Genomic DNA, 27,282 nt, shown 5'->3' with positions numbered 1-27,282 from the left:
TCCTGTGCCACGCTCAGGGGTTATGTGACATCACAAAACGCTAAAGATCGTGAACTTGAGTGAGCTGAAGACAATATTCAAATATGCCAAAATCCTCAAGACTCCCGGAGAACCAAAGTGGGATTTACGCTCCTGCGCAGTCGACACCGAGCAGATAATAATGAACTCTGTTTTACTCCCAAATGATCACCCCCGTGTCTTTTGTTTTATTTTGAGTTAAATGCCCATATGTTTCCTTGAGGGATCTGGAAGAACATCTATCTGAACCTAAACAGAGCAGTGTGTGTTTTTAAGATCTGAATCCCTTTCTACTGCAAAGACTTCTGAGAGTACCCTACCAATCCAAAACAAGGGCAAACTCAAGTTACACTCCGTCGACAACAATGGAGCACTCAATTTGTGGTGCCCGTGATGTGCATGTGCATGTAGCTACATGAAACGCCATAAGAACTCTCTCAAGGTCAGGCAGCAGATAAATGCTCTCTCTCTTGGTTTGAGTGTTTTTGGTATAATGAGGTTTTTTTGCTAATGAGAGATAATGGGCCTGCCTACAGTCGGGCAGCGCGCCAACACGTGCCACCCTCTCCGCTGACGGCTGGGGCTGCGGTAGCTGGAGCACTGCCAGCACTGGTACAGTACAACAAATACAGTAAAACACACACACACACACACACACACACACACACACACACATAGAGGCGCAGACAGACAGTTGTGGCGTGGTGCACACTTCTCTTTCCAAAACTGAGAACTTCAAAAAAGGTGACAGGGCTTATGCAAACTTTTACAATAAAACAGGAACAAACATGCCATTTTGGAGGGAAAAAAAACAAAAAAAAAACTGTCTTTTAAAACATTTAAACTTTATGCCAAAACGGTGATTGTGACCCAACCAGCTTTTATCTCTGCTTGTTTTTTTATTTGACCTGAGTGGTCGTTACTCGTACCTTACATGTGCATGCATTGATTTTAACCTTTATTGTAATATTCTATTCATTGCTTGAATGATCAATATCCATCAACGGGGTGGTGTTCGAAATCAATTCTGACTACATCTAAAAACTTCTGCAAACTTGTCGATATTTCTGTCCAGATCCAAAGTTCGCTTTACATCTGGGGCTGAGAACCTATATGCCTGCATATTGTTTGTGTTCCTCTTTAAAAAAAAAAAGAAACGAGATCAATCGAAAGTTTTTCTTTTGTGTTTACTGCAGAATAAGTTTTTTGATTATAGAAACACCGAGCTATTAGAAACAGACATATAAGACAGGCAAAGTCGGACAGACAACTGCAACACACACACACACACGCACGCATGCACACACACACACAAACACACACACACACATACTAAAAAGGATGCACAGAAGCATCTGTGGTCTTCTGGGCAAAGCTGTTCATTTTCTGGAGATAAACACCTCAGCTCCTCAGAAAGGAACTGAGCAGCTGGAGAATTTATGCCGATGCTACTTGAAAGGTCTCCTTTCCACTCTGTCTCTCTCACCCTCTCCTTTTCCCAAACACACGCATATAACACACACACACACACACACACACACACAAACAAAAATCAACATCTTTTCCAGTGCCTACCCTCTCAGTTATCTCCCTGCCCTTAATGCTACTTTAACATCGTCATGTAATTTTATAATTCACTTTTAGTCTGCTGTAACTGTCATTCAAAAGTTTTGCGTCCATTTTGTTCTTTTCGTGTTTTATTTGAATAACATGAATGGAAATGCCTATGAGCGCCATAACTGGCGAGCAGATCTGCGACAGGAATACATGTTTTCCAACCATGGCTACAGTGCTGCGCTTTTACTTTGAAAATGAGTATCAGAAACTTAAAACAGGCTACTATTCAAAGAGAAATGTCAAGTATCCAACATTACGGACAGAACGTTTTCAATAATTTCTCTCTATTTATTTATTCTTTTTTTTTAAGAAAGGATATACTTAATACAGAAGCAGCTTTCCCCAGAAAAGCCACTTTCTTGTGCCTGGTTTTCAAAGAATCCTCTTGCCACATATTAGTCACGTATAAATATCGGAAAAAATGTTTTGGATAACAGCATTCATTATTCAGAGCTTGATAGGTTTGGCTAAATTCCCAAAGCATTCAGAGGAATGTTTTTGGATCTCAAGCGGGGACTGACCTCTCGTCAGGCGAATCCACGTGGAAGGTCCTCTCGATGACGGTGGTCCATTGCAGGCAGCGGATGATAAAAGTGTTTGGCTTTGGCCTCTCTGTCTTCATCAGCTGACATTCTGCAACGAATAGTCAAAGGGCAAAATGCACTGAGCAGCAATAAACTGTAGGAAGAACTCAGCGCGTGCACTGAGAATATTATTTGGATTTGACAGGTGTTTTTTCTTTTTGCTACTTTGGCCGCACTCTAATCAATCAGAACTGCCTCCACATTGCGAGCAAACATTCTTATGCTCTCAAGATTAGCAGGCGTTACTGGCTAACTTATAGTTTGTTATTTGAATATATTAAAGCGCTGGCTGTTTCATTAATGCTGAATTACAAGCAACTAAAGAGTCGGTGGTATAATTAAATTTGCGGACCTTCGCTGCGTGTCACGTATCCACCTGTGTTTCTTATGTTCATAAACAAATTAGTCACTTAAACTCCATCAGTGACACAGATTCTCATCCATTCTATGAGTTTCTGGGTGTGAAATGGTTGAACAAAACTACAATATGCTAAATTTGAGGAGCAGATTCAGGTTCAGATCTGGTGACTTGGAGAGCATATGATTCCAATTATTTTTACACTGAAGCTGTTTTTTTCCCCTTACGTTTCAGACGCGCTTCCCTTTGAATTCTCTTGTCTTGCCAAACACTATTTGCTTTAAGATGCATTTCTACGCAATGGGATGCTATGCGGTTCGTCACATACACATCGGGAGGCTATCTGGAGAACCATGTTTCTGTGAAAATGGCCAATACAGTACAAACATCAACGGCTAATAGAGTACACAGTTGCAGAAACATACACACACATTGCCAGATGGGCCAGTGAGCTGGCAGTCACAGTGGTTATTGAGTATGATAGTTAATGTAATAGACCTTAAAGATCTATATTCTATCCTCTCAAACTCCCCCACTTTGTCTTCATCGTCTGCATGCATCATCCTCCATGACCCTCTCCTGCTTTCCCCCTGTTTTCTCTGTTGTTACTCCCTCTTCACCTTCCCTCCTACCCTTCTCTCCCTTCCCCTTGCTTGCTCACCTCCTGTCCTCAGCTATCCCTTACTCCAATTACTTTCTGTTTAAGTGTGGCACAGCACAGCATGTCATGGCTCCAACTAAATATAGACAGGAAGGTTAATGACAACATCACTTGGGTCATACGCACCGCAGAGTTTCAATACTTTAAACACACACACACACACACAAAGAAAGAAAGAACCTTCTACCTGACTCATGAACAAGGCCTGCTGTGCTGGTAGAAAACAAGGTCAAGCTGTGGTTGGAGCCAAAAAACATAACCATAAAGCAGGCACACGAGCACGCTGATAAACTCACACACACACACACACACACACAGACATCCATCCTCAAGTGATAGTGAAGTTTGAATGTTAGTTAAAATTGGGTTGTTTGCCGCAGCAGGCAATTGTGAAATCTGTGTAGCAGTTTAGTGGGAGTATGTGAGTGCATGCATCAGTGTGTATTTGTTTGTATGTGAGAGACAGGCTTGTATGTATGAGTCCCTCTGCAGGGAACAGGCCTGTACCATCTCTGTTCCATCTGACCACTTCTGTTGTTCATACACGTGCATAAATACACACCCGTGCGTGCGCGCAGATACACACACACGTGCATGCACGCAGACACACGCAAAAAAAAAAAAAAAAAACAAACACACAAACCCACACACACGCACACACGCACACATACCACCTGGCCTCCCAGCTTTGGGCAACAGATGTGGCAGTGCCGGTGCTGTGCCAAGCAGCCGGAGCCGGATGTATGGCCTGGCTTGTCCTCCACACAAACTCTTTTCCTCTCTCCTCTTTCCTCCTCCTTCAATCCTGACTTGGTCTCCTCCTCCCTGTCTGTTTCGCACGGATGGAGGCTCTCTCCTCCTTTCCTCTTCCCCCTAGCTCATACCCAGAAGCCTCACCCACCAGCCCTTATCCGTTTCTCCCAGCTCATCTCTCTGTTTCTGTCCTCTTTCCATCCCATGCCTCCCGTATTCCTTTCGCCTGCTCCCTTTGACCGACTCACATTCCTGATTTGTGGTACTTTTCTTTCCTTACGGTCATCCTGACACGTCCTCCCTCCTCATTGCATCATTCTTTGCCATTTTTCTAAGGTTTCGATTTGTATTTCACCAATCATCATTGTTTTTTTCATCATTTTTAAATCTTTTCTCCCATCTTCTCGTCTTGCTTTTTCAGGTCTTTCTCTAACCCTTCTTTCAATTACATTTCACATAGTGCTCCCCCAAAATAGTGAGCGATCTAAACATTATATTAAGCATAATGCATTAAGTGGCATTATGCATTAAGCATCCGAGATAAAGTGACAGCATGTGCAAAATCTGATAGTTTGTGAATCATATCTAATATTTGTGGTGTAGATAAGACACCGGTTAAATACACAGACGGACATCTGTATCAGGCCTTGTGCCAAAATATGGAAAACCATCTTAACACCTATCAGATTAGGTTGAATAGCAGGAAATCTATGGCCATTAAATTGAATAAACAAATACAACAACATGAACCCATTTTATTATTTGGAGGCATATGCAGACATATATGGTGTTTTTGTTCTATCTGTGTAATCCAGCTGAATCATATTTGACCAAATTACCAGTAATTTTTTTTTTTTTTCTTTTTGTTCTATTAAAAAAAGTTAAATTACTAAAACCTACTTCTGAAACAAACTATTTAACATGTCCCTGGTCTGTTATTTTCGGTTGGATTATTGAAAATACATTTAAATTATATAATGGGTTTGATTTTTCTTGACATTAACAAAAACAAGTAAAACAGCCCTGAACCTCAGCCATTTATGGACAATATTCTTTGTAAAATCAGTGATCTATAGGTTTGTCTTTTGCAAGGATATCTAACAATTAAATGAGATCAAAACCCGTCAAGCATTGGCTTCAAGAAATACAGCGAAAAATAACATTTTGTTGCAACCATCATAATTATGGATGCTAAATTACAACCCGTGGCAAAAAGTGCTCCTGGCTCGTAACTTCCACTGTACATTTGTTGGACGCCAGTATTCATTCATCAATCAGATAATGGGGCAACGTTTTGTCATGAGGGGACACAGCGACCGCAGGCTACAGTTCAAAGCTGAGACATCAGGGAAAGAGAAAAAAAAGTTTTACCGCCCCTCTGTAGTTACCGTATGAACAATGAGAGGTGGTAGCGGTGGTAATGAGAGCAAGAGACATTAAAATTAATCTTGTTAACTCATTTGCTAGTTAATTACACATGTCAACGGCACAGCGGTGCTTGTTAGCCAGGTGCACATGTATAATTTCCTGATAAATGCTTCATTAGGATGCTCGCTAGAAATCTATAAATCATACTGATGCTGAGAGGACCAGTGACTGACGAGATGACTTGACACACCACGAGGGAAACTGATGCAAGAAGTGTTGTAGTGTTTCACCATACTGTAGCTTTGTGGTGTGTGATGAAACCACAGGAACATTTTAGCAACATCTCATGGCAGTTTACTCGTCATAGGTGATTTGCATTTGCCACTGAAAAACAAGGTATATGTGGAATATTTCTTTATCCTCAGCTTTTGTCGAATCCACTTCTTTCTGACCAACATTTAAGTGTTATAAGCGCCAATAAACTAACTTCTCCTCAGAATCCCCTGGTGCACATTCAAATATCAAAAATGAAGGTGCGCGAGTACACGGTTCTTAGAGGCTGATTATGTGTCAGCTCAGTAGAAGCTGTTCAAAACTCCTACTGTGAGAAACATCCATTAGGAATGGTGTTCATTCAAATTCCTGAGGGGCCACAGTGAGGGAAAAAACAATCACAACAAGACAGTTCACATACTTATATTCAATATTAGACAAATTCATTTGGCTGTGTTGCTCTATTTTAAAATGAACATGAACTTCTACTGGTTATGAAGAACACAAGTTCTTCTAAAGCAAATTTTCATTTGTGAGGAATTTGAGATTTCATGAAATCATGAAATACATTCATCTTTGTCAGATACTGTGTGGTTACAAAAGGAAAGCCTGACGAACCTCTGCACTCGTTGGGCTAAAGGTGAGTGCCTTTCATTTCCACCTCCATCCTAAAGCAATTGAGCATCATAAGTTGAATTTATATTTACTGGTTTGAAACTTCTAAAGGGTCAGACTTGAGTAAAGCTCAACACATGTGATCAATTTCTTCATAAATGAACATTATTGATTATAAGTCTAAATCCAAATTTAACGCTGATTTGATGATACGCAGCCTAGGCATTCAAAATGTGAATTAACAACTTATTGACGAAACAAAGTTGCAAATGTAAAGTGCATGAACAGTAAAAATAATGAGCGGAGCAGCAGATCACATACTTGCTACAGAGAAGTTATTGAGAGGGTAGGGAAGGTCTGCATCCTGAGGTTTCTCTTTGTAGCCAATGAAAGAGCCGTCCGTCTTTAACAGGAAGTAACGCGGCCTCCAATTCTTTATGTATTCACCTGAAAGAAAAAGAAATGGGGGTCCAAGGGGGGAGATATGAAGTGCATTAGACACTAATTGGAGGACAACGATAATGATGACACGATGGGCAATAGTGCACTCAGTTATGATAACTGTAATGGTGATACGCATGAAATACTAATATAAGTAATGATGTTGGTGATGATTTTAAATACAGATTTTATTCCCTAGATAGATAAGAGCCTATTTGCACAGCCCTGCTTCTCATCTGTGCAAAGAAAATCATGCACATGCACACGCGCACGCGCACACACACACACACACACACACACACACACACACACACACACACACACACACACACACACACACACACACACACACACACAGGATATCTGTCTGACTCTCACAGCGCCTGCCAGATTCTGATCGGATTATCATGTAAAATATGACAAAAACATGTTTACCAGGACAAAACTCAAACTAACCATGCCAGAAACATCATCTGGCTGATACATGGGCAGGTGTCGAGGTGATGACCCCCTCCGACAGCCACACACTCTTATACAGCACTGCCTGCACAAATACACATGTATGGACACCAATTCAAATGCAGACCGCCACATCGCTGGTCTTGATAAAAGTGGGACATTGGGATGAGGGATGTAATAAAGTGAGATGAGATAAAATGATATGATTACATGTTCAATAACCCTTCTAAGACCGTAGCAACAAATAACATCTGCTGAGCAGCTGGTGGCAGAGTATTACCCAACTGGCTGGCACAGATTGGCATTAAGGTGGCACCGCCGCTTTGTCAGATGACCTGCTGCAGGATTACACAAGTGTCAAACATCTCCACACCACAGAGGCGGATAACACTTGCTGAGAAGGTATGGATTCACACATGGATTAAACTACACGCGCGTGTAGTTTCACACGTAGCTGGACGAGTACAGTGCGCAGATACGGACACGATGGAACTGTGCATGTTACACAATAAAAATGATACTGAGACTCAACTCTGACAAGAGGAAGTGACAATTCTACTGCCTTTTTGCATGCCAGGGGTTCTGTCGGGTTTCACTATGACATTTAAAAACAAAAGATGTGAAACTACAGACGGACGCAAACGTTCCCTTGCCTCCCACTTCTTAACCATTAAAATTAGCCATTCCTCCAGACGCACTGCAGACACACACATTTATACAGTCTGAAGATATATCTGTGGTCTAACAGCGTTTGTGCACGCTGGTGCAAACACATTCACACTGACTGACACAGAACACATTGCGCAAAAGATCTGTAACAGCTCTGATCACCCTTTTTTTGAGCTAATGCGAGGGGAGAGGAGAGAATAATCAGTGTGTGTGTTCTATTTGTGACATCCATTTAAAGCTGAAATGACAGCAGGCCGTGCTCGTTAGCACGTTGCAGAAAAACACCTGCTCCGCCGAAGGGAACATGTGACTGCGGGCCCCGCCGGTACCTCTGGGTGCTGCTGGTGTTGAAGGTGTATGCGTATGAGAAGGTGTGTGTGTGTGAGAGTCAGGGACTACTGGGGGTGGGGTTGGATGGACTGTAGCGGCTGATTTCGAGCACCACACAGGGGCTGGCTGAGATGCGCGTGGACAAGAGAATGCCCGTCGACTGACCGCCAGCGCGTCATCAGGACTGCCGAATCACAACTCCCCGCTCACCCTCACCCATCGCTCCCTGGCCGGGAGTGAGGGGTGGGAGTTTAAAAAAGATTGGAAGAAAGCAAAGCAGGGAATGGAGACGATGGGGGAAAAAGTTAGCGGAGAGGCCCATTCCACCAAAAGGACACAGAAGTCTAAAAATGGAGATTATGTCTTCAGTTTTATGTAAATTGATACACTGTTGTGGTTATTCCCTCCTCTAAAGAGACAATGAAATGTTTGTCATACTTTAATTGGAGCTATGTAAATGAATAAATGTAAGATTCCTTGTAAAACAGCGGAAAGGTAGGTCCCATTTGCCTTTATCTCCCCGAGGTTCTCAACAAACAAAATACAACAATTTAAATGTAACAATATCGGTGTCATCGCACTGAAAGGTGGTGAACGGATTGCATGTTTGTCCCCCCCCACCCCCAGCTGTGCTCCCTGAAAAGCACCAACGGGAGAAATCTGGGGAGAGAGGAGAGCATATTGGTTAACATACAAAATGAATAAGAAACAGGATGAAGAGAAAGTTACACCAATAAAACTATCATAAATTGGCAGCGACGACTAGCTTGCTGGTCCAAGTCCAGTCATTCCTCTGAGTCAGTTTCTAGATGAAGTGTCCAACCAACCAACGTCTGTGGCTGGCCACTTAATCGCTCAGCTGTCCAGTACAAGTGAAAACATTCAAGCGATCCTTCTGGACCTAGATCGAATGTATAAATTTATAAATGTATGTCTGTGTGCCCATTGTGGGGTGGGGGCAGCCAGGGGTGGCACAGACGGAGAGAGGAGATGGACAGTTGTCCACATGCAGCCTCCAAACAAACATACACACACATGAACAAAATTCAGTTTTGAATGTTCCAATTCTCTGAATGATCCAACGGTGTTCTATCGAGTTATCCCATCCTGGCCCTGCCTGTAATGAGTCCAGCGAGCTCTCCCACTCTGGACAGCTTGTCTGGAGAGCCACATGTCTCTAGTTTGGACTGCTGGAGAAAACAGAACAGCCGGTTTCCTTCCCACACTATCTCCATCGGACTCCTCACTTCAGTTTCATTTAGTTTTTTCGCCACAACGTTTCTTTCCCCTTAAGGCCAATTAGCAAATACTACACCGTGCAGTGTTTAAGACAACAGGAATCTGTAATTTCTTGTTAGAACAACGGAATATCAGTAATACAGGAGTGTGGGGTGATCTGAAAGACTGAAGGAACAGAGAGTGCATCCGGAAACTATCTGCAACCATGCATTTTTAAAGAGTCTATTACCCTCGCAATAAATGACAATGTCATGAATACCTTTCAAGAATATTTTTTATTTCTCCATTTTCATATCTGAAGTACACCCACATCTTTTCCCTTAAACTGCAAGTGATCCTTTTCATGAACTGTATCGCTTATTCTGCACTGTGGCAGGAGAACCCCAGAGAGTGACTCTCTCAGTCACGTCGAGCCAATTTAGGGTCTCAAATGAATCAGATACATACATAAACAGCCACTGAGAAATACCAACAAACAAACTTGCATCCTGAACCAATCGGATAAACTCAACAATACATGACCGCGTTGCCTGGGGAACCCAAGCCTGGAAAGGCCTTGAGAAACCGAGCGCTGGTCCATGGACACGGAAGTTCTAATACGGTTTGTTAATGTTGACGTTTAGACAAAAATGTCTTTTCTCTTGCCTTTTTTTTTTTTAAGTATCCGACAACAAACACCTGATTCACGTGTAGAATAAAATGATTTTTTTTTCAATGAATAAATAAATGCTTTTCAACAGCGTTCACTTCAGCTGTCTTTGTCGAGTGTTTGACTAACAAGAGAGTGTAGAAAACAAAGGCTGACAGTGAAAATACGGCCTCCGATGACTTTCAGCCCTGCTGGCAGGTTCTTGAAAATGATGATGGGAAAATTATGCTAGACTTTTTAAAAGTAAATCTTTCTGGCACGTCCCTTCATTTGCAGCTTGTGGATTTTGCACAAAGAGGCAGAGATGAATCAGCTGTGACTATGTCGGTTCCAAGCTTTCTGATTGGACAATTACAACAACACACGGACTAACTGTCACTCAATTAGAGGACCGATTAACTATTCGTTTCAGGGCGGTGGTGGTGGTAGGGGGGGGGGATTGAGCAAGAGGAATGCTGAGATTAAAAATAGACAGGTACAAATGGTAAGACTGAACTTCCGCCAGCAATACGGAAATGAGTCACACAAAACTTTCTCGTCTTGATACACCTCTCTGTCTAGCGCTCCCTCCTTCAGGACATGAGTGCACCTCTGCTCCCCTGCTCTGCCGGATGGCACATTTTAGCAGAGAATGAGGAAAACAGGAAGAACTTTGATGACAATTAAATAAATAGGCCTAGCTTCATAACTATGTGAGCTCACCAGCCATTTGTTAATCAACCCAAACAGGGATTTAATTTAATGCTTTGGCCGAGGCTGAAGCTGATATGCAGATGGCACAGAGATGGAGCTGTGCTACAGGCACTCTGGGAGCTGGAGGGCTTGGAGGGGATGGGGATGTACTGAGGTAGGAGGAGGATAGCGGAAGGGAGGCTGTGCCGCGTTCCAGCACATACACAGCAGCTCAACAATGTGCGTGCGCACACACGTGCACAGACACACAAAATGGGCTCGGCCACAGAGCACATACAATGCAGACATACGCCTACGTACTTGAGTAAATGTGTGGCGCTCAAAGGAGTAACCATTATCTGAATGAGCAGACTTACCAAGAAACGGGTCTCTTCCAGAACTTCAATTATTCCTTACCTGAGTGACAGACCACAACTGACTGCATACTGCTTTTTAGTGCTAAAAAGGCCCACCTGAATGATAATGAACAGTTCTGTTGTCGATTGATCACCACATTCATTTATTGCAGCTGAAAAGGTGGTTGAAAAAAAAGAATAAAACCAGTTTCCACCACCTCCTGATAATTTGTAGCACCAAAATTAAAAGATAGAATTTAAATGACAAACTAGCAATCCATCAGCCTTCATATGCTGGCCCGTGGCGTATACTTAAAATGGCCTACGCCAAAGACATGAGGCGCAGGGATAGGGAGTCAAACCAAGGGGGGAGCTGTGAGCAGCTTTCCTGATAAACATAAGGTCAAGACAATTTCCCAGTAAAGGTGGGTTGCCGGGAAAACTCTGTAACACACAGCAAAGACTAGCGAGAGGATGGCTGTACAGAAAATCAGGCAACTAAATTGTAAAATAGGAGAGGGGAAAGGGGATATGACAGTGCAACAGAGGGCGCTGGGGATTAGAAAGTAGGCAATTGTGCAATAAGACTCTCGGAGATGTCATCTGTCTGAGGGTCCTGTCAGGGAGTACTAGAACCAGTGGTAACTCCTGCAGAAGACCACAGGGCACTTGCAGATCTTGCAGATCGATTACAGAGATGAAGGTAAAATGCTTTGTCTACAGTCCGTGCAGTCTGTTTGTTGCATGCGTGTGTGTGCTTGTGAGGGCGCATGCGTGACACTAACTGAGCATTTATAACTCCAGCCTGCTCAGACATCTTAAGGCGAATCCAGCCTCTTCAAAGCCAATCCACTTATAGTGTATTAGTCTCATTACCACATTGGGGCTGGAGTGGTCTAAGTATGTACGTGAGTGCTTGAAATAAATTGCCATTAGTGAAACATAAATGTGATGTAGTGTCCTCACAGTGTGAGTGCATCAGGTATTTATGCCGTTTTCTTATTGATCAGACAATGCAAAAAAGCAGGGCAAGGGGTTGATGGGATTAAAGGTTTATAAGCGGGACAGCTGTTCGAAAAAAAAAAAATTGCAAAAGACTGGGCAGGAGATAGAGACAGCTAGAGACTGAATGCCAAAGAAACAGCGGCAGTTAGGACCACGACGGGGACACTGTGACAGATACCCGGGGTAGGGCAGAGCAGGCGCAAGGAAGCCAGACTGAGCAAACCCATGGGAGCGCAGCCATCCCTTGGGGGCCACTAAGAGATTTCACCCAGCCAGCTGTACACAGCTAGAGCCTCCTGGTACGTTATGCTGGATGCGAGGCACGTGCACGTGCATGCACACGTACACGTACACACACACACACACACACACACACACACACACACACACACACACACACACACACTGCCCTGGTGTCCCTCTGCTCCCCCAGCTGGTACAGAGTGAGGCTTGTAGACATCTAAGTGCTCAAATCACACACGAAAATACACAGACCCTTGTGTGAAAACACGACAAAATCTTTGAGAAAACATTCATTAAATTACACAGAGAAAAGTCTTTCTTCAAGAATGTGTATATGCGTGTATCTTTTCAGTGCTGTTCTCGGCTGCATTACCGCTGTTGTCCAGTAGATGGTGGTGGCTCCCTGAAACATGGTGACCACCGCTGGGTCTCTCACGGAGCGGCAGAGACTTGACAGACACTCTGCAGCCAAGACGTCTCACCTCCAAATGAATGTTAATGGCGAGTCCCCATGAAGATAGTAACACCTACTCAGTGTATGCATTTGTCATATACTGTGAGTACATGCAAGCATGTGTGTGTGTATGCGTGTGCGCGCGCGATTGCAAGTGATTGTAAGTGTAAGCAGGGTCCGCTGTTTCCTAAAACACCCTAGGATCAGTGTGGCGTTGGCATATTAGCATCTTAGCTGGAGGGCTGCTGCTCAACACCACCTGTGCCAGACAGGGGGCTGTGGTCACCCAGTCACCCCCCCCCCCACACACACACACACAGACACACAAGGGATGAGACAACTCTTGCGGAAATGTTGAACACAGAGACAATCATACGAACTCTGAGTATGACAATCTTTGGTTAAGTTTTGGTATGGTGTAACCATTTAACTATTACCTGATCTGTTCGAATGGGAGCTTTTAAATACCAAATCAATCATTTTTTTCCCTTGTGAGACAGTACATCCTCCACTTTTACTTCTGTACCTCCCCGGCAGAGCGGGAGAGTCTGACAGTGTGCGACAGTTGTGATTTTAACAATGTCAGGTGCTGAAAATATTTGACAAACTCACAAACGACAGATTCATTCTGCCCCTCTCATGGTTGGCAGGGATTTATCCCTGAAACATATGTAAATAAAATAAGCTCATGCAAAGAGATGGAAGTTAGTGAATCTGATATTTGGCATCTATGACAGGGATTGTCTGCTATTAGGATGCAAAAGAAGCAAACAAAAACTTCACACCCACAGCTTAAATACAAGTCCTCCGACAGCTGGAACGAAGTAAGAGTGCTTTGGTTGTAATTTGTTTCTATGAAGACAAAAACTTGAATTGCTAGGATATGCTTATCTGTTTGTTTTAACTTTGATACACTCTTTAACACTTTTTTTTATCATCTTGTTTGACCCTTAACTATGATCATTATCTGGAGGAGGCCTGACCTTGCGATGTGCACCTTGCTGTGGCTGCAGAATCTCACAGCAACAGAGAATAAAGATTCATGACACAATCCATCTGACACGACCATCTACACAACAATCAAAGGGTGTTAAACGGTGCGCCGCATGCTAACAACACACAGCGTGTCTGCCATGAACGACACAATCATGCTGTTGATTCATTCTTCAGATGTTCAATGCATTCATTTAGAGTTGCTCTTGATGGCATGACGTAATCTGCTGCAGGTACAGAACTCCTTGACCTCTAACATGCTGAACAGCAGCATACCGGTGTAACAGCAACATGATGTTTGGCAGCAAGCCCCCAGTGGGCGGAGCCGGGTGCTTGTGGTACAGCCTTGATCTTAAAGCATCCCTCGATGAAATGATACCACTCTGAACTTGACCATGTTTCACTTACATCGGAGTGCTAACTGCAAAAGCTATTCATATTGCATGGATATAGCTGACCCATAGACCCACATGTGCACACTGAGGCCCCCGCCCCCCTGGACACGAGCACATTACATCCAACCACTCAACAGCATTCATTTACAAGAACTGCTGTGTTACAGCTTCTTACAGGGCTTTAAGACACAACGCAAGCGGCATCACTGCATCTGCAATGCACCACGATGATGATGGGTCAAGTAAAGTGCACACAGCTTTGTTTTTTTAAGCTGCACCAATATGAATCCTCTCCGACAGACACGACTGTCATTATGGAAGCGGTAAAAAACATTATTAAGGCCATGTGGTTTGTAATGAGGCTGCAAGCTGATCTGACTGTATGTGGTGACCCCACAGTAACTTGACAACCACCTGCTGCAATAGACTGGGAGTTTTATCAATATGTTAGTTAGTGTGGCATTTCTGACCTATAATAAACACTGAAAGGAGCATTTTCTTCAAAACAATATGGTTATAGTTTTACTTTTAGTTGGAAAACATAACCAAACCCCCACACTTCCTGAATTACTGAATTATTAAGGAAATAATTAAGCAGTCTTTTCATTTGTTTAGTCTCAGTTATATTAACCCTTTACAAGAGTGTTACACACAGCTCAGTCAAATTTTCTTTGACACACACTCTTATGTCCGTCAGTCCACACACAAAAGCAGCTACCACTGGTATCATGTGGTGCTGGAAAATGTAGAGAATGATGTGTTTGGATCCTGTACAGCATATCGAGTAGGTAAAATTACAATCCCAGCTTAATGCACAAACCCATTGCATTCAGAAACAACCACAAGAATTAGAGCTGCCACACTGCTTGTGTTCAGAATGCGGTATATCCAATGGGATTACGAAATGCAAACGCAGCCAATGAGTAAGCTAATGAAACTGCAATGATTCTGGCATTTTACCTCTCTCTCTCTCTTCTTTCGTTTTTCACAGTTTTTAATATTCATTGATCTAGTTGATTTCATGATTTCACATTTAGATAAACTAAAGACTTTTTTAATAGATTGCCTTTAATGAAAGAAATATTTAAGAATTCTTGTAAAAATTAAGAAAATAATACTACGAATCATTCATTACAGCATATTTAAATTACAGGAACCAGTTGGTTTTTCAGAGAGTCCTCACTTCAAGTTGACATTCATATTCAAATGTTTTCCGCTCCTTCTTTTCATTGGTCGGAGCTCCACCCAATCAAGGGCAGTAGTCATTAGAATAAGACAGGGGGATCAGGAGACACACACAGCTGTCCAACTGTTCCCTACAACGGGAAGGCTACAAGGAGCGTGTGTGCATGTGTGAGTGTTTGTGAATGTCCTTAAAATCGGCTGGGTGGGACCTTAACTAGCCCACCCGCACCCAGTCAAGCAGTGGTGAACAGGTGCAAAGCATTGTGTGTGTGTGTGCAATTTGCAATTATTCCAGAGTGGTTGGCTCTGTATTATTAATTCAGAAATGCTGAGCAGGGGCTGCGGGCAGCAGCTGGCGTTACGCGTGCATGCGTGTGTGAGCAACTTAAGACCCTCTTGTCTTTTGTGAAACCCCTACTTTCCAAAGGCAGCAGCGAAGCATTGTGCTGTACATCTCCCTGTAAACTTATACACATGCATGGCATAGTTTATCAACACGTGTGCACACACAACCGCACACGCACTTGAGCACAAAAGTCCCGCCTGGCAGGCATGAGTAAACAATCAAGTACTACACCCCAAGTACAGTCAAGTGAACCCCCCCAACACACACACACACACACACACACACACACACACACACACACACACACACACACACACACACACACACACACACACACACACACACACACACACGTCCAGACTAGTCACATTCTAAAGGTTCCATTCATGTGTTGTACTGAAGGGCCTGACAGTAAGTGTCCTCTAACTCACCAACTGCTGCTCTGTACTGCCTAGCTACCTGACTGTCCATCTGTCTCTCTCTCCACCTGCACAAGTGTTTGCTCATCTGTCTGTCAAGCCGAATTCACACCGGTCAAATCTGGAGCAGTCCACTTCTTTTACCCCTAAAACCTTTGTTTGTTTGTTTTTTTTGCTTGTTAATAAAAGGCCTCCTTGTCAACCAGAGTGATCAAATATTCTTCTTGGCAAAAATAGAGTGCAGCTTAATGGGAGTTGGGACTTATAGAATTAAGCAAAGACCATTTGTCTGTCTGTGTGACAGACAGAAAAATGCCACCATACAGCTCTGTATGTCTGTCCACCACAGACAAGTAGCTCTTTGTCCTTTCTTGAGAGCCTCTGTTTGTCATGTTGGGATGTCGGTCAGTCTCAGATGCCCTCTCTGACGACATGCCAACCTGATCTAGCCTCTTGAAACTCTGAGACCATTCATAAGGTAAAAAAAACAGATGCTAGCGGAACATAAAGGGTTCAATGGAAATGTGTCAAGTAAAGAAATCATTTTCTGTGAAGAGTTGACAAAAAAATCTGACAGTTGATTTAATTTAATTGTCTGGTATTTTTGAGAGACGAAAAACAAATAAAGAAAATGTGTTAAAAGTACTGGCAATACAGAAATATTTGTAAAATGCTGATTGCTTTTAAAAAAATTGGAAAATCAACTAGAAAAAGGAACTTGATGCTCATGATTTAAGACATCAAAGAAATGGTATGTATCTGTTTTTGTGTCAGTTTCACAATATCCTGAAAACGTAACATTTAAATTAGAACTCTCCCAGTTTGCCTGCCTGCACTTGTGATATTCTTAATGAGCAGGCCATTCAATCATGGTGTTCAGAAACGCTCAAACTGTGGATCAATATCTGAATATGGCAGATGTTCGTCCCCCCTTTTGTCTGTGTTCTTCCCCTCCACCTCCTTTCGTACAACAGTCTGCCGTTGAACCACAGGTTCCAGCCAGTGTTGTGAGACATCTGTACCTCACTCACTATTTCTTTTTCATCCCAGTCTTTCCTCAGTGTATGTGCTCATTCAAAGATGGGACGCTTTTCTTGATGACAGATGGCAAGTCAACAATTGTACTGCACTTTCTCAAAACACTCACACACATAGAAAAAACAGGTTGCACCTTTTTGTCCCCCCCCATGTCCCTTTGTGTCCGGTCCCCTGTCACATACCATGATTTGTTTCTTACAGCTGAGAGGAAGCATTAGTGTGTTGATGTGTGTGTGTGCACGTACTCCCCTTTACCTTGGTAAATTAAGCACTAGTTTAATGAGAGCTTGGTGAGGAGTGGGCCCCAGCCAGTGGAGCATATGGGGGACATTTAGCCACTTCAGAACATTGAGCCAAGCCTCGCTGACATGATTACCACGGCCGTCCGTTGCTCTACACAAGTGTCAGACTGGGAACGTGGAATTTTATCATGGAGAGCTAATTAATGGCTGGAGATTGGCAAACAGAGGAGAAGGAAGCCGATGGTGGATGAAACATTTCGTCAGTCTCCTCTTCCTCCCTTTCTACCAAAAAGAGGCTCAAATGGACATGAACAACAAACACACAGGAAAAAAACACGGATGTTTAAAGATAAAGTCAGTTTCTTCACCGTTACATTTCCCTGCGGATCCTAACGGCCGTGCGGAGAGATGCAGCAACTTGATTCTGCAGGAGGTCTATTTTACTACCACTGATTTTGGTACGAAAAAAATTGCAATACATGCAGTGTGTACTTTAAATCGCAGTTACCTTGAAGTTGGTCGCAAGTAGTTAACAGCGCCTGTTTATATGTAGCAAGTTCATATTTAATTGTTTAGCTGTTTAATGGTCAAAAGGTATTAATATTTAATGACTGTTTCCCAAAAATGGGGAGAGTCTCTTTCCCTATCTTCTTTGCATTACGTTGTTTTTATACTTTTTCAATTTTTCATTTTGTTTTGATTAATCCCGGAAAATTCGCAGACTTTATACCAACAGTAGAACCAACCAACTCTTGTACCACCATTAGAAAGTCATGCTTTTGTGTGCTACTAAATTTGAAAATATCTCGAAAAGTTGTTGCTATGCAGTGGATCAAGGCCACAGCATTTGAAAATATCTAGAAAAGAAAAGTTGGGACACAGTAGATCAAGGCCATAACGTCAGTAATATGTTGCACACTGACAGTTCTCTCAACTTGTTTTCATCCTCCTTACATGTGCTGCAGGTGTCTGATGTGCCAATCTGTCAAGGCAATTTGTACTGCTTTTGATGCATGAAGAAATAAACTTTGGAAGATTGTGGAACAATGGAAAAATAGTCCAACAATCTGACTTAGTCTTTCCCTCAGTGACTATTGGTTAGTTAAGATTGTGTCAGTTACCAGCAGAAAATATTACTACACCAAGTGTGGACTCCAGCAATGAGAGGAACAAAGCAATGCCTTCTGATCCTGACCATGAAAAAAGGCTATTTTTCTGACACAGACCAGGCTGCGGTTGGACTGAGTGGCCTCCGGGTGAGAATATGGGTAACTTTATGAATGTGATTTAGTACTCCTGTAATAGAGAGGCTGCTTCTCTGTGAACCGTCCATGAATAAATAAAGGTTACGAAAAGGAGAGATTTCAACTCTCTCTCTCTCTCGCTATCTCTCTCTCTCATAGACAGTATTCCTAATTGGGCTCAAGCAGTGTGCCATAGAAATTTACTTGTTTGTTGACATCAAGTCTAGTGTTTTTTGTTTATCTGCAGATCAGACTCAATGATGATCACATTGTTATTTTTTAACTTTGCTTGCATGATCCTACAGTATCATTTTATTCAATTTTTTTTTTTTTTTGTCTACAGTGATGATAATCCTTATTACATCAATGGCATAATAGTCATTTCTGTCAGTGATAAAGTAGATATTGATACACCAATGTTATCAATACTTTTTGCATGGAGCCACATTGCTCCTTTTGTCAGTGCATTGCCATGGCAATGATTGTCTATGACTTTGAGGGGAGAGCTTATGATGGAGGACTCAACGCAGGGTTATTTGCTGTTCTGTCAAATATCAATAATCCTTCTCCCCACATTAGTGAGTCCACCTTTCACATGGTTCATTTTCACATTGCTTGCAAACAGGCATATAATTGCCCTTGCTATCCCTGAACGTTGCGGCATAGAGTACATTTATATACTTGTGTGAGCTAGATGTTCTGTACACAGTGTTCTCTCTGAACATCTTTGCAACTGCATGCAAGGCTAACATTTTCAGTGTGTATGTATGGTACAACAGTCTGAAACTAGTGGCTTAGTTAATCCAGTCAGAGACAGATTACAGGTGGAAAGATATAAATAGACTGACTGTCCTTTTAACCTGGCCACTGTGACATCAGTGTGCAGCTCAACTATTAAGTCAGACATAATGGCATACTGTAACAGGACAACAGGAAGAAATCCCAAACCCACAGAGTACATCCCGTAGTAGCTGCTTATTTAGCCAGAGACCAAACTGATCAGCTGTTGTTTCAATAGTCTGTGACACGGAGAAAGCTTAGTGCAATTTATGCAATGTCTGTGTATCAAATAAGTACAATAACAAAAGCAAAAGTACCACTTAATTACTATGCAAATATAATAGCTTCAGCGACTAAATTTAAATCTATCTAGCAATAAGCATCAAAAATATAAAGGCTCTGATAAACAGATAAGCGCTCCAAAAATAATATACAAATAACATACAAAATAATTTCCCAATTACAAACACATTTCCTGTTAAGATAAATGTTTTACGCCTTGTACAAATGCATAAAATAGATTAATCAAAAATGGCAAAATGTATAACAGATTCATTCACAGAACATTACACAATTCAGCTGATATTGTTTTGAAGATGCAGTGTTTAAAGAATTTGAGGTGCAACCATCGTCTCTAACAGTGAATTTTCATTTGAATCTGACCAAGTCTGAGACAGTTACTGTAGTGGTGGCGAGCTGTGGCTTCAAACCCAGTCAAACTGTGGTAGTTCTGCTAAACCTCCTCTCTCATGTTCATCAAAACCCTTTCAGCTCATAAAAAGAAGGGAAGAAAAAAGCAACTTAGTAAGTTAAACTGCTGCACCTCCAGCTGCCGGGCTCACATCCAGACACTGGCGTGTGTGTGTGTGTGTGTGTGTGTGTGTGTGTGTGTGTGTGTGTGTGTGTGTGTGTGTGTATGTGAGTGAGAGAGAGAGAGAGAGAGAGAGAGAGACAATGGCGGCAGATGCTCTGATTTGGAAATAAAGCACCACAGTCCTTTGGATTGAACGATCACGGACAAAATGTACAACTGAGAGTCCAAGGAAGAAATGGTCACGGACAATGCGATATGGAACATTTTTTACTTTCAATTATGTGACACTTTCAAGACCGCTAGTTGACAACAGCCATGGGTTTGCACTTTTTACCAATTTTCGGGGCGGTTCAATCACAGGTAGCAGTGTGTGGTCAACGGGGATCTCTAAATTGCGACTGAAATGGACCGTATCTTTTATGACACACAACTTTAACCTTCAAACAGGCAACCATTACAAACTGCACGGTTGTCATGTAAGGGGAGATTAACTCTAAAGACCAAAACTTTATTTCTTTTATTTAAAAGAAAGGCAGTAGGATGGCCAGTCTAACTGATTGATGTCTGGTGCACAATGATTTCTCAAAAGTCTTGACCAGATAATATCGGGGTTGCAATGCATATGTGAAAGGGGTCACTAAATAATTGAAATCCCAAGCAGTTGACCAAATGGCAACACAAACTGCTGTCCTTGACAGCCAACATTTAAACTATCTGTTAGCCACTAAGCAGTAATCTGTTGGCCTAAATCAGACAGACCAACCCCCACTCTAACCTGACGCTTCTAATCAGCCCAAATCCTCCTCGAACCAGTTAACAATACCTCAAGATGTTACACTACAGATGATCCCCGTGATCTAATCTGTATGGCTCATAAACTTGCCAGAGTGAATCATATTCTGATCGATATTTGCTTCATTCAGTGATACATTTTAATATCTAATAACAACAGTGACGGCAACATAAATTCTGTTAAACTTTTCCAAATTTGAAAATATTTTGAATTGGAATTAATTTGAATACAAGTATAAAACATATCTTTTTAACTTTAATTCCAATTTAATTTATGGAAATTGAAAATAGATGAGAAATGCATAGTTCTTTTTAAAGTCTACAACATTGGTAATTTGACCCCCTACAGTCCAGGACACTAATGGCATTTACTGTCATCTGTATGAATTTATATATAAAACTAGAGAACTAAAATTGAGCACTGTACCACTCAAACACAAAAATATTTTGTAGCCATGGGACTAATCCTCCTCCTAAGATTTTTTTTAGCTTGTTGTTATGGGATGTGGTTGGCCACAAGATATACAGTAAATCATACCCATGTTTTTATTATTTTGTGACCACAAGATATACCTTGTTTTTACGACTTGTGGCCTGAAAATGCTCAGACCCGGGCCAGAAAATGATTAAACCCAAGCAGTGTGGGAATCCATGAACAACACAATTTTATTTTGATTAATCCAATTGAAATACATATTTCTTCCAAAAATAACAAAGTCAGTGATTTTTTTTTTAATCCCTTGCTGTACTGCTTCTATTCTGGATTCCACCACATCCTGTTACTTAAGAATGGCGTCAGTTTGCGAGGTATATGTGTTTGAATACACATGTCAGTTGTGACTGATCAAATATTTGACGTCAGCACTTTGATGATCCCGTGCTACAAACTAATCCCATTACTCAACCTCTCCTTCATTCAGCCCTTCTCGCCTTCGGATTCTTCTCTGCATGAACAACACTCCATTCATTGATCTATTCATTCATTTACACCGGGCGACATTGGTTTATTCACTCACCCACCCATTAATCCATCTCTGTGTGGCCAGGGATTCTTGCCATATTCAACATTGTTTGTACTAAGTTTGCAGAGTAAAACAGCTCTGGGGCACTTGGATTGAAAAAAAAAAGCATTTTATATTGCACTGAGCTAATTTGCGTTGCAGTTTGTTATAGTTCCAACATTCCACAGAGTAAACAGCAGCAACAGCAGCTAATTGGCAATGCATAAATATGTAAAGTGGTATTGAGTCAAAATAATGTCGACACACTGAAGCCTCCTCCAAGTCTGCATAACCAAATAGCCAAAACATATTGGTCTGGACACTGTCAGATTGTTATAGATTTCCAGTGCTACAGCCCTAAAATGCTGCCATTGACAAATTCATCTGGATTAAGAGAGAAAAAAAAAGAAAAAAAAAACAGTAAAAGAATACGTGGCAATAACTAATAAGACAGATCGTGGCACACAGACAGGATAGCCAGAGTAACAAAGGGTTGGCTGTAGTTTTAACAAACTGATTTTAAAAAGACAACATGCTGCTGACCTCATGTCATCGGCATAATTTTGCATAATAAAAGATATAATTGTGCTTTTGTCCATCTTTTAAAGTTCATTAACTGTCAAGATCATTCAAGCGGCAGTAGCCATCTCATGTTTTTTATATTTTTGTAATAATAAAATTCATCAAAGAATGGTCAAACATTTTTGGGCAATTGGCTTGTCCTTGTGTCAAATGCAACCACCCCATTGATAATTGGTTTTGAGAGATCATGATTATAAGTTTGGTTGAACTTTTTGCAGACTGAAATGAAACGGCACCCAAAAGACCATCATCATCGGAATGCTCGGCGAGCCACATAAAAAAATTAAAGACTTGACACATTTAAAATGTATTTTTCCAATGAGAGGAATATACTATTGTTGAATATTTTAGGAAAATCTTCCTTTTCCAAACAATTCTTATGAATTAATCTGAATCTTAATATTTCAGAGATATTTCAGAGATTACCTGCAGTCAGGTAACTTCCAGGCCACCAGGAGTCACCTGTACAGGGCAAATTCACATTGGTACAGATTTCACAGATCTCTGAAACCAACAGATCAGGTACGCCAAGCCCTTACACAGCACATCTCATTAATGGAGCTGAACTATGCCCCTTTGAGTTGCATCCTGCTGACTGTCAGCCATGCTTTCAAAAGTGATTGGAGGCAGGAAACTCCTGCTGTTTACACTGACAGTGTTTTCAGTGCCGCATGCATTTTGTCAATTAAAAAAACAACACACACTCACAACAGTGGACACACATTGATTGAATTACTATTATCTCTGCTGAGATTTTTGTGGGTTCAGTATTGTTCCTCTGATTGACTTGTGAAAAAACTACATGGCAGAGTATTACATAAGGGTAGATGTAACAGGCCCAGGAATAATAGGGTTAATAAACAAATGATATTCAACTTTCATTACAATTTGCATCTTAGAGACTACAATGGAAATAGCTGCACTAGCTTCAGTTAGCACAACATAAAACTGCTGCAATGACAACGCCATCCCATTTCTGCGCCCAGCTTATTTTAGCTATAATGCAATGGCCCCAAATCCCCCGAGTGAAGTCAAGACGAGGTTGAGATCGTGATTGCCGATGCCAAGACATATGATTAAAGCTAGTTTCATACTCAACAAACCATTCATCGACCCATCATGCTCTATGAATGGGCCATAGTCATCTGGCGCCAAAACTCAGCTTTTTTTTCCCCTCAATCAGTTACATGCCATTGATATCTGTAATAGCATTTTCTCATCATTCAGAGTCTCTGACCTAAAAATTGTTTTATCTTCTGATTACTGAAAGATATTCAGTTCTCCAGGTCACTGTTATCCAAAGAAGTTTCAATCAAGGCCAGCTGCATCCTTGTACTACAATAATAGAAATTGGTGTTATACGATGTAGCAGGTTTACCGCAATCAGTCATAGTTAAATATGATCAGTCTGCACTGTTACAAATGTTTTGACACAGATGAGTGCAGTTATAAGTTCAATGGATCATCATCTTTGCAGATTTTATTGGCATTAGCACCCATATACTTGCAAAAGGTTACATGATAATGGTACCAGAATGTTTTAGCTTGTTGCCAAGTGTCCATTGCGCAAATAGGAATATTATTGTTTCGTTCTTCAATGGAGCTTCACTACCTCCAATGTATGCATGTAACTATGCAGAACACCAGATAAGACTTTTTTTTTCTGCTGAAGTTTTGCTTCTTCAAAAGTAACTTTTATATTTTTTGGAGAACATTCTTGGTTATCATGTACTGTTTTTTTTTTCATGATTTTCAATTTTATTTTTTTCTTTTCAAAAAACTTTTATTTCAGCAGCAAAACAAGGATGACCGACCTTCCACTGCTTGTCTATCTGTGTATTTGTCACCTCCTTCTCCTAGTCTTTGGCTGGACCTGCTGGCCGTAGGTCGCACAGAATTGACAAGTGTGTGTCCGTACTCTGTTATGGCAGAATATGTCACTTAGCGTCAGGCTTTCCTGTGGTGTGTTTGTCTGTAGGCTCTGCAGACCAGTCTGTTTGTCTGTCTGTCCGGACTGCCATTCTCTGCAGTGTAGAGTGAGTCATTCTTAGGACAAAAGGGACAGTTTGTAAAGCCACACTGGAGCGTACACTTCCTCCGGATGTGCAAGAGGATGCCATTCATAACAAAGCCTGCACTGTCTGCCTGTCTGTTACTGCCCTGTATATTCATCGGAATTTGAGAAACAGAGGGGATGGAAAGAGGAGTGCAGGGAGATGGAAGGAGATGTAGGGATAGATACATGGAAGCGGAGCATGAATCGCAATAAAAGGGGTGAGGGGTGTTGACAGGCTCTCAAGCAGACAGAGGAGAAGAGGAGGAGTGGAGAGAAAGAGAAGAGAAGGGCGATACAGCAGACAGTGGCGGCTGGTGATTGATATCAGAGACCTGGCACTGCCACCTGATCCAGCCAGCCAGCCTCCAGCAACAGTGAACTCACTGAACTCACTGAGCCAAGATGGCTGCCTCACTGCACTGTACCCATTGAACCCCATTGCAGTCGGACTTATACAGTATCGCTAATATAGTTCCAGAAGATATTAAATTGTAGAGCTGGAGAGTGCGGACAAAACCAAAGCGACAGCTCTGTTGCTTTGCACTTCAGCATCATCTATCTGATACAGCCTTACAAAGACTCATCAAGTGACAGGTTGAAGGACTGATTGTCACCAGCTGGGTCTCTCCATGTTGAATGGCAATGGTGCTTAACAGTCTCATTTCATACATCTTTTACGACTGTACCTGATTTACAATAAAAGTTAATTGCTAAATGATGTAGTTCTTGGTCTCTTTGTGAAAAAACTACCTCTATCGCATAATGAGAAATGTGTACTGTATATGCATAAAAGCAGTGACACCAGGTAGCACCCCAACTTTGTCTACCTGGTAGTACCCAGGTAGACAAACTAATTCTTAACCAGGATTTTTCATCCTTAAGAGGCTTTGATAATGGCTTAAAGTGACATGAATGAATGAGGAAATTGAAGAAGGCATCTTAATATATAGAAGAAAAAAAAAAACTGCAGTTCTTGTCGATGTGTCAATGTGCAAAAATGCGAATTTGTTTCAATCAGATCATATTGATTCTTTTGACTGCAATCAAAAGTTGTGAAACACACATATGTTTGTGTGTGTGTGTAAATATCTGTGTGTGTATGTGTGTATATATTTTTATATACACACACACACACACACACAAAATAAAAATGTATCACTACCTATGTATCTGGATGAGAAGAGTATGCATCACAGAGTCTCTGTTAATAACCTGTTCTAAGGGGAGAAAAGCAAAACCTCATGTCAATGGTTTAGCCTTATGATGTCCAACGTGCCCATTTTGGTGTGTGTTCAATACAAAACGGTTTACATTACTTTAAAAAAGTAAAAGGAAAAAGGACAGAGACTTGCTCTGTTTTGACATAGTAGAAACTAATGTACTTAGATGACTTTTGGCCCAGAAACTGTCCAATGCACAATTGCAGTGTTCTCCCTGTGCTGCTCCTACAGTGTTTCTCCTCCTCTCCTCCCTCCTGGGCATTTGTTGTGCTCCCTGCTATGTGGGGTGATGCCGCTGGTGTTAACAGTATCCTTGACTACATCGGCTGACTGTGACCTCTGTGGCCTCACATTGGCTGACAGAAGGAAAACTCCAAGCCAGGCCAGACGTGAACTTGGGGATCAGATTTTTAAAAGAGAATAAATTTGCCTTGTAACCTCTGTCGTCAAGGAGACCAAAATTGTGATTTTTAAGCATAACATTCATTACTGCCCAGTGCCCTTTCAAAGATAACTGTGGCACAGTCCTGTCCACTGAGCTGCAAAAGTTGTCTTTTAAAAGTACCTTTTTATGCACTCTCTTTATCTTTAAGGACAAAATGCTCAGTTTCTAAACACTGTGATTCATTTCATGTTACATTACTTGTAGAGGATTTATGCAGCTGAGCACACTCTGCTTTAATGAAGGGGGAAGGAAATCATCGCGTTGCAAGGAAAGTGAGAGCTTGGTCATCTGAGGACAAACTGCGACTGGGACAGACCATGATGTTCTGTACTGTGACAGGACAATCTTCCTGAAATGCTAGAATTGAGCAGGCTTTCAGCTAATAAACAAGAGGTAGAGGTGGTCACGTAATGGTCCAATGCTACATTTTGCTTTTCCATTTGCATTGATAATCTATATTTCTTTATCGGTCCATTACAGTCTTGTTACTTGCACACTAATCTTTTATAAGAGGATCTTGCTTTGTATTTTTTTATCATCACTGCAATTTCGTTGTCATGGGACTAAAAAACTGATTATCTTAACTTTATGCTGGACTGACTATCAGATGGGTGAAAAGCACACAAAGACAGGAATTTAAGATTCAAGATTCAAAATGTCATATGTACAGTGAGGAAAAATGTTTCTCTGAACAAAGAAATTCTTACTATGCTCTCCGCAGTGTAAGACTGCATCCAAAGAGACATTAACTCTAATTAGAAGCTACTGAAATGTATAACTGGATCACATACGTTTTTAAATCGGGAAGTGTGTGCCACTGTAAGCGCAAACATTTGGCAATTTGTCACTTGACAAATAGAGTATGACACAAACATGACAGCAATGGCGTCATGTACCAGTAACTCAGCCAAACAACATAGCTGTTATATTAAGAATTGTTGACTTAACTCAATAATATCTAATCAA

The 27,282-nt window shown here is 41.5% G+C and overlaps 1 protein-coding gene across 1 annotated transcript in view; it reads right to left on the bottom strand.

Annotated features, from left to right (window-relative positions):
• The window catches only part of akt3a (AKT serine/threonine kinase 3a), a 55,683-nt gene that overhangs the window by 18,867 nt on the left and 9,534 nt on the right, over positions 1-27,282 (bottom strand). The window contains exons 3-4 of the mRNA XM_086172560.1: positions 6,569-6,694; positions 2,157-2,268 (exon numbers count right to left, since the gene is read on the bottom strand). Coding sequence (XP_086028686.1) covers positions 2,157-2,268; positions 6,569-6,694 — 238 coding nt within the window. The remainder of the gene's footprint in view (positions 1-2,156; positions 2,269-6,568; positions 6,695-27,282) is intronic.

Source organism: Fistularia commersonii, chromosome 2, assembly GCF_037954325.1.
Source record: "Fistularia commersonii isolate RoL2024-O1a breed Wild chromosome 2, RoL_Fcom_v1.0, whole genome shotgun sequence".
NCBI classification, from domain to species: domain Eukaryota; kingdom Metazoa; phylum Chordata; class Actinopteri; order Syngnathiformes; family Fistulariidae; genus Fistularia; species Fistularia commersonii.
The sequence above is the reverse complement of the archived record's forward strand: the minus strand, read 5'-3'. Positions and strand labels throughout refer to the sequence as shown.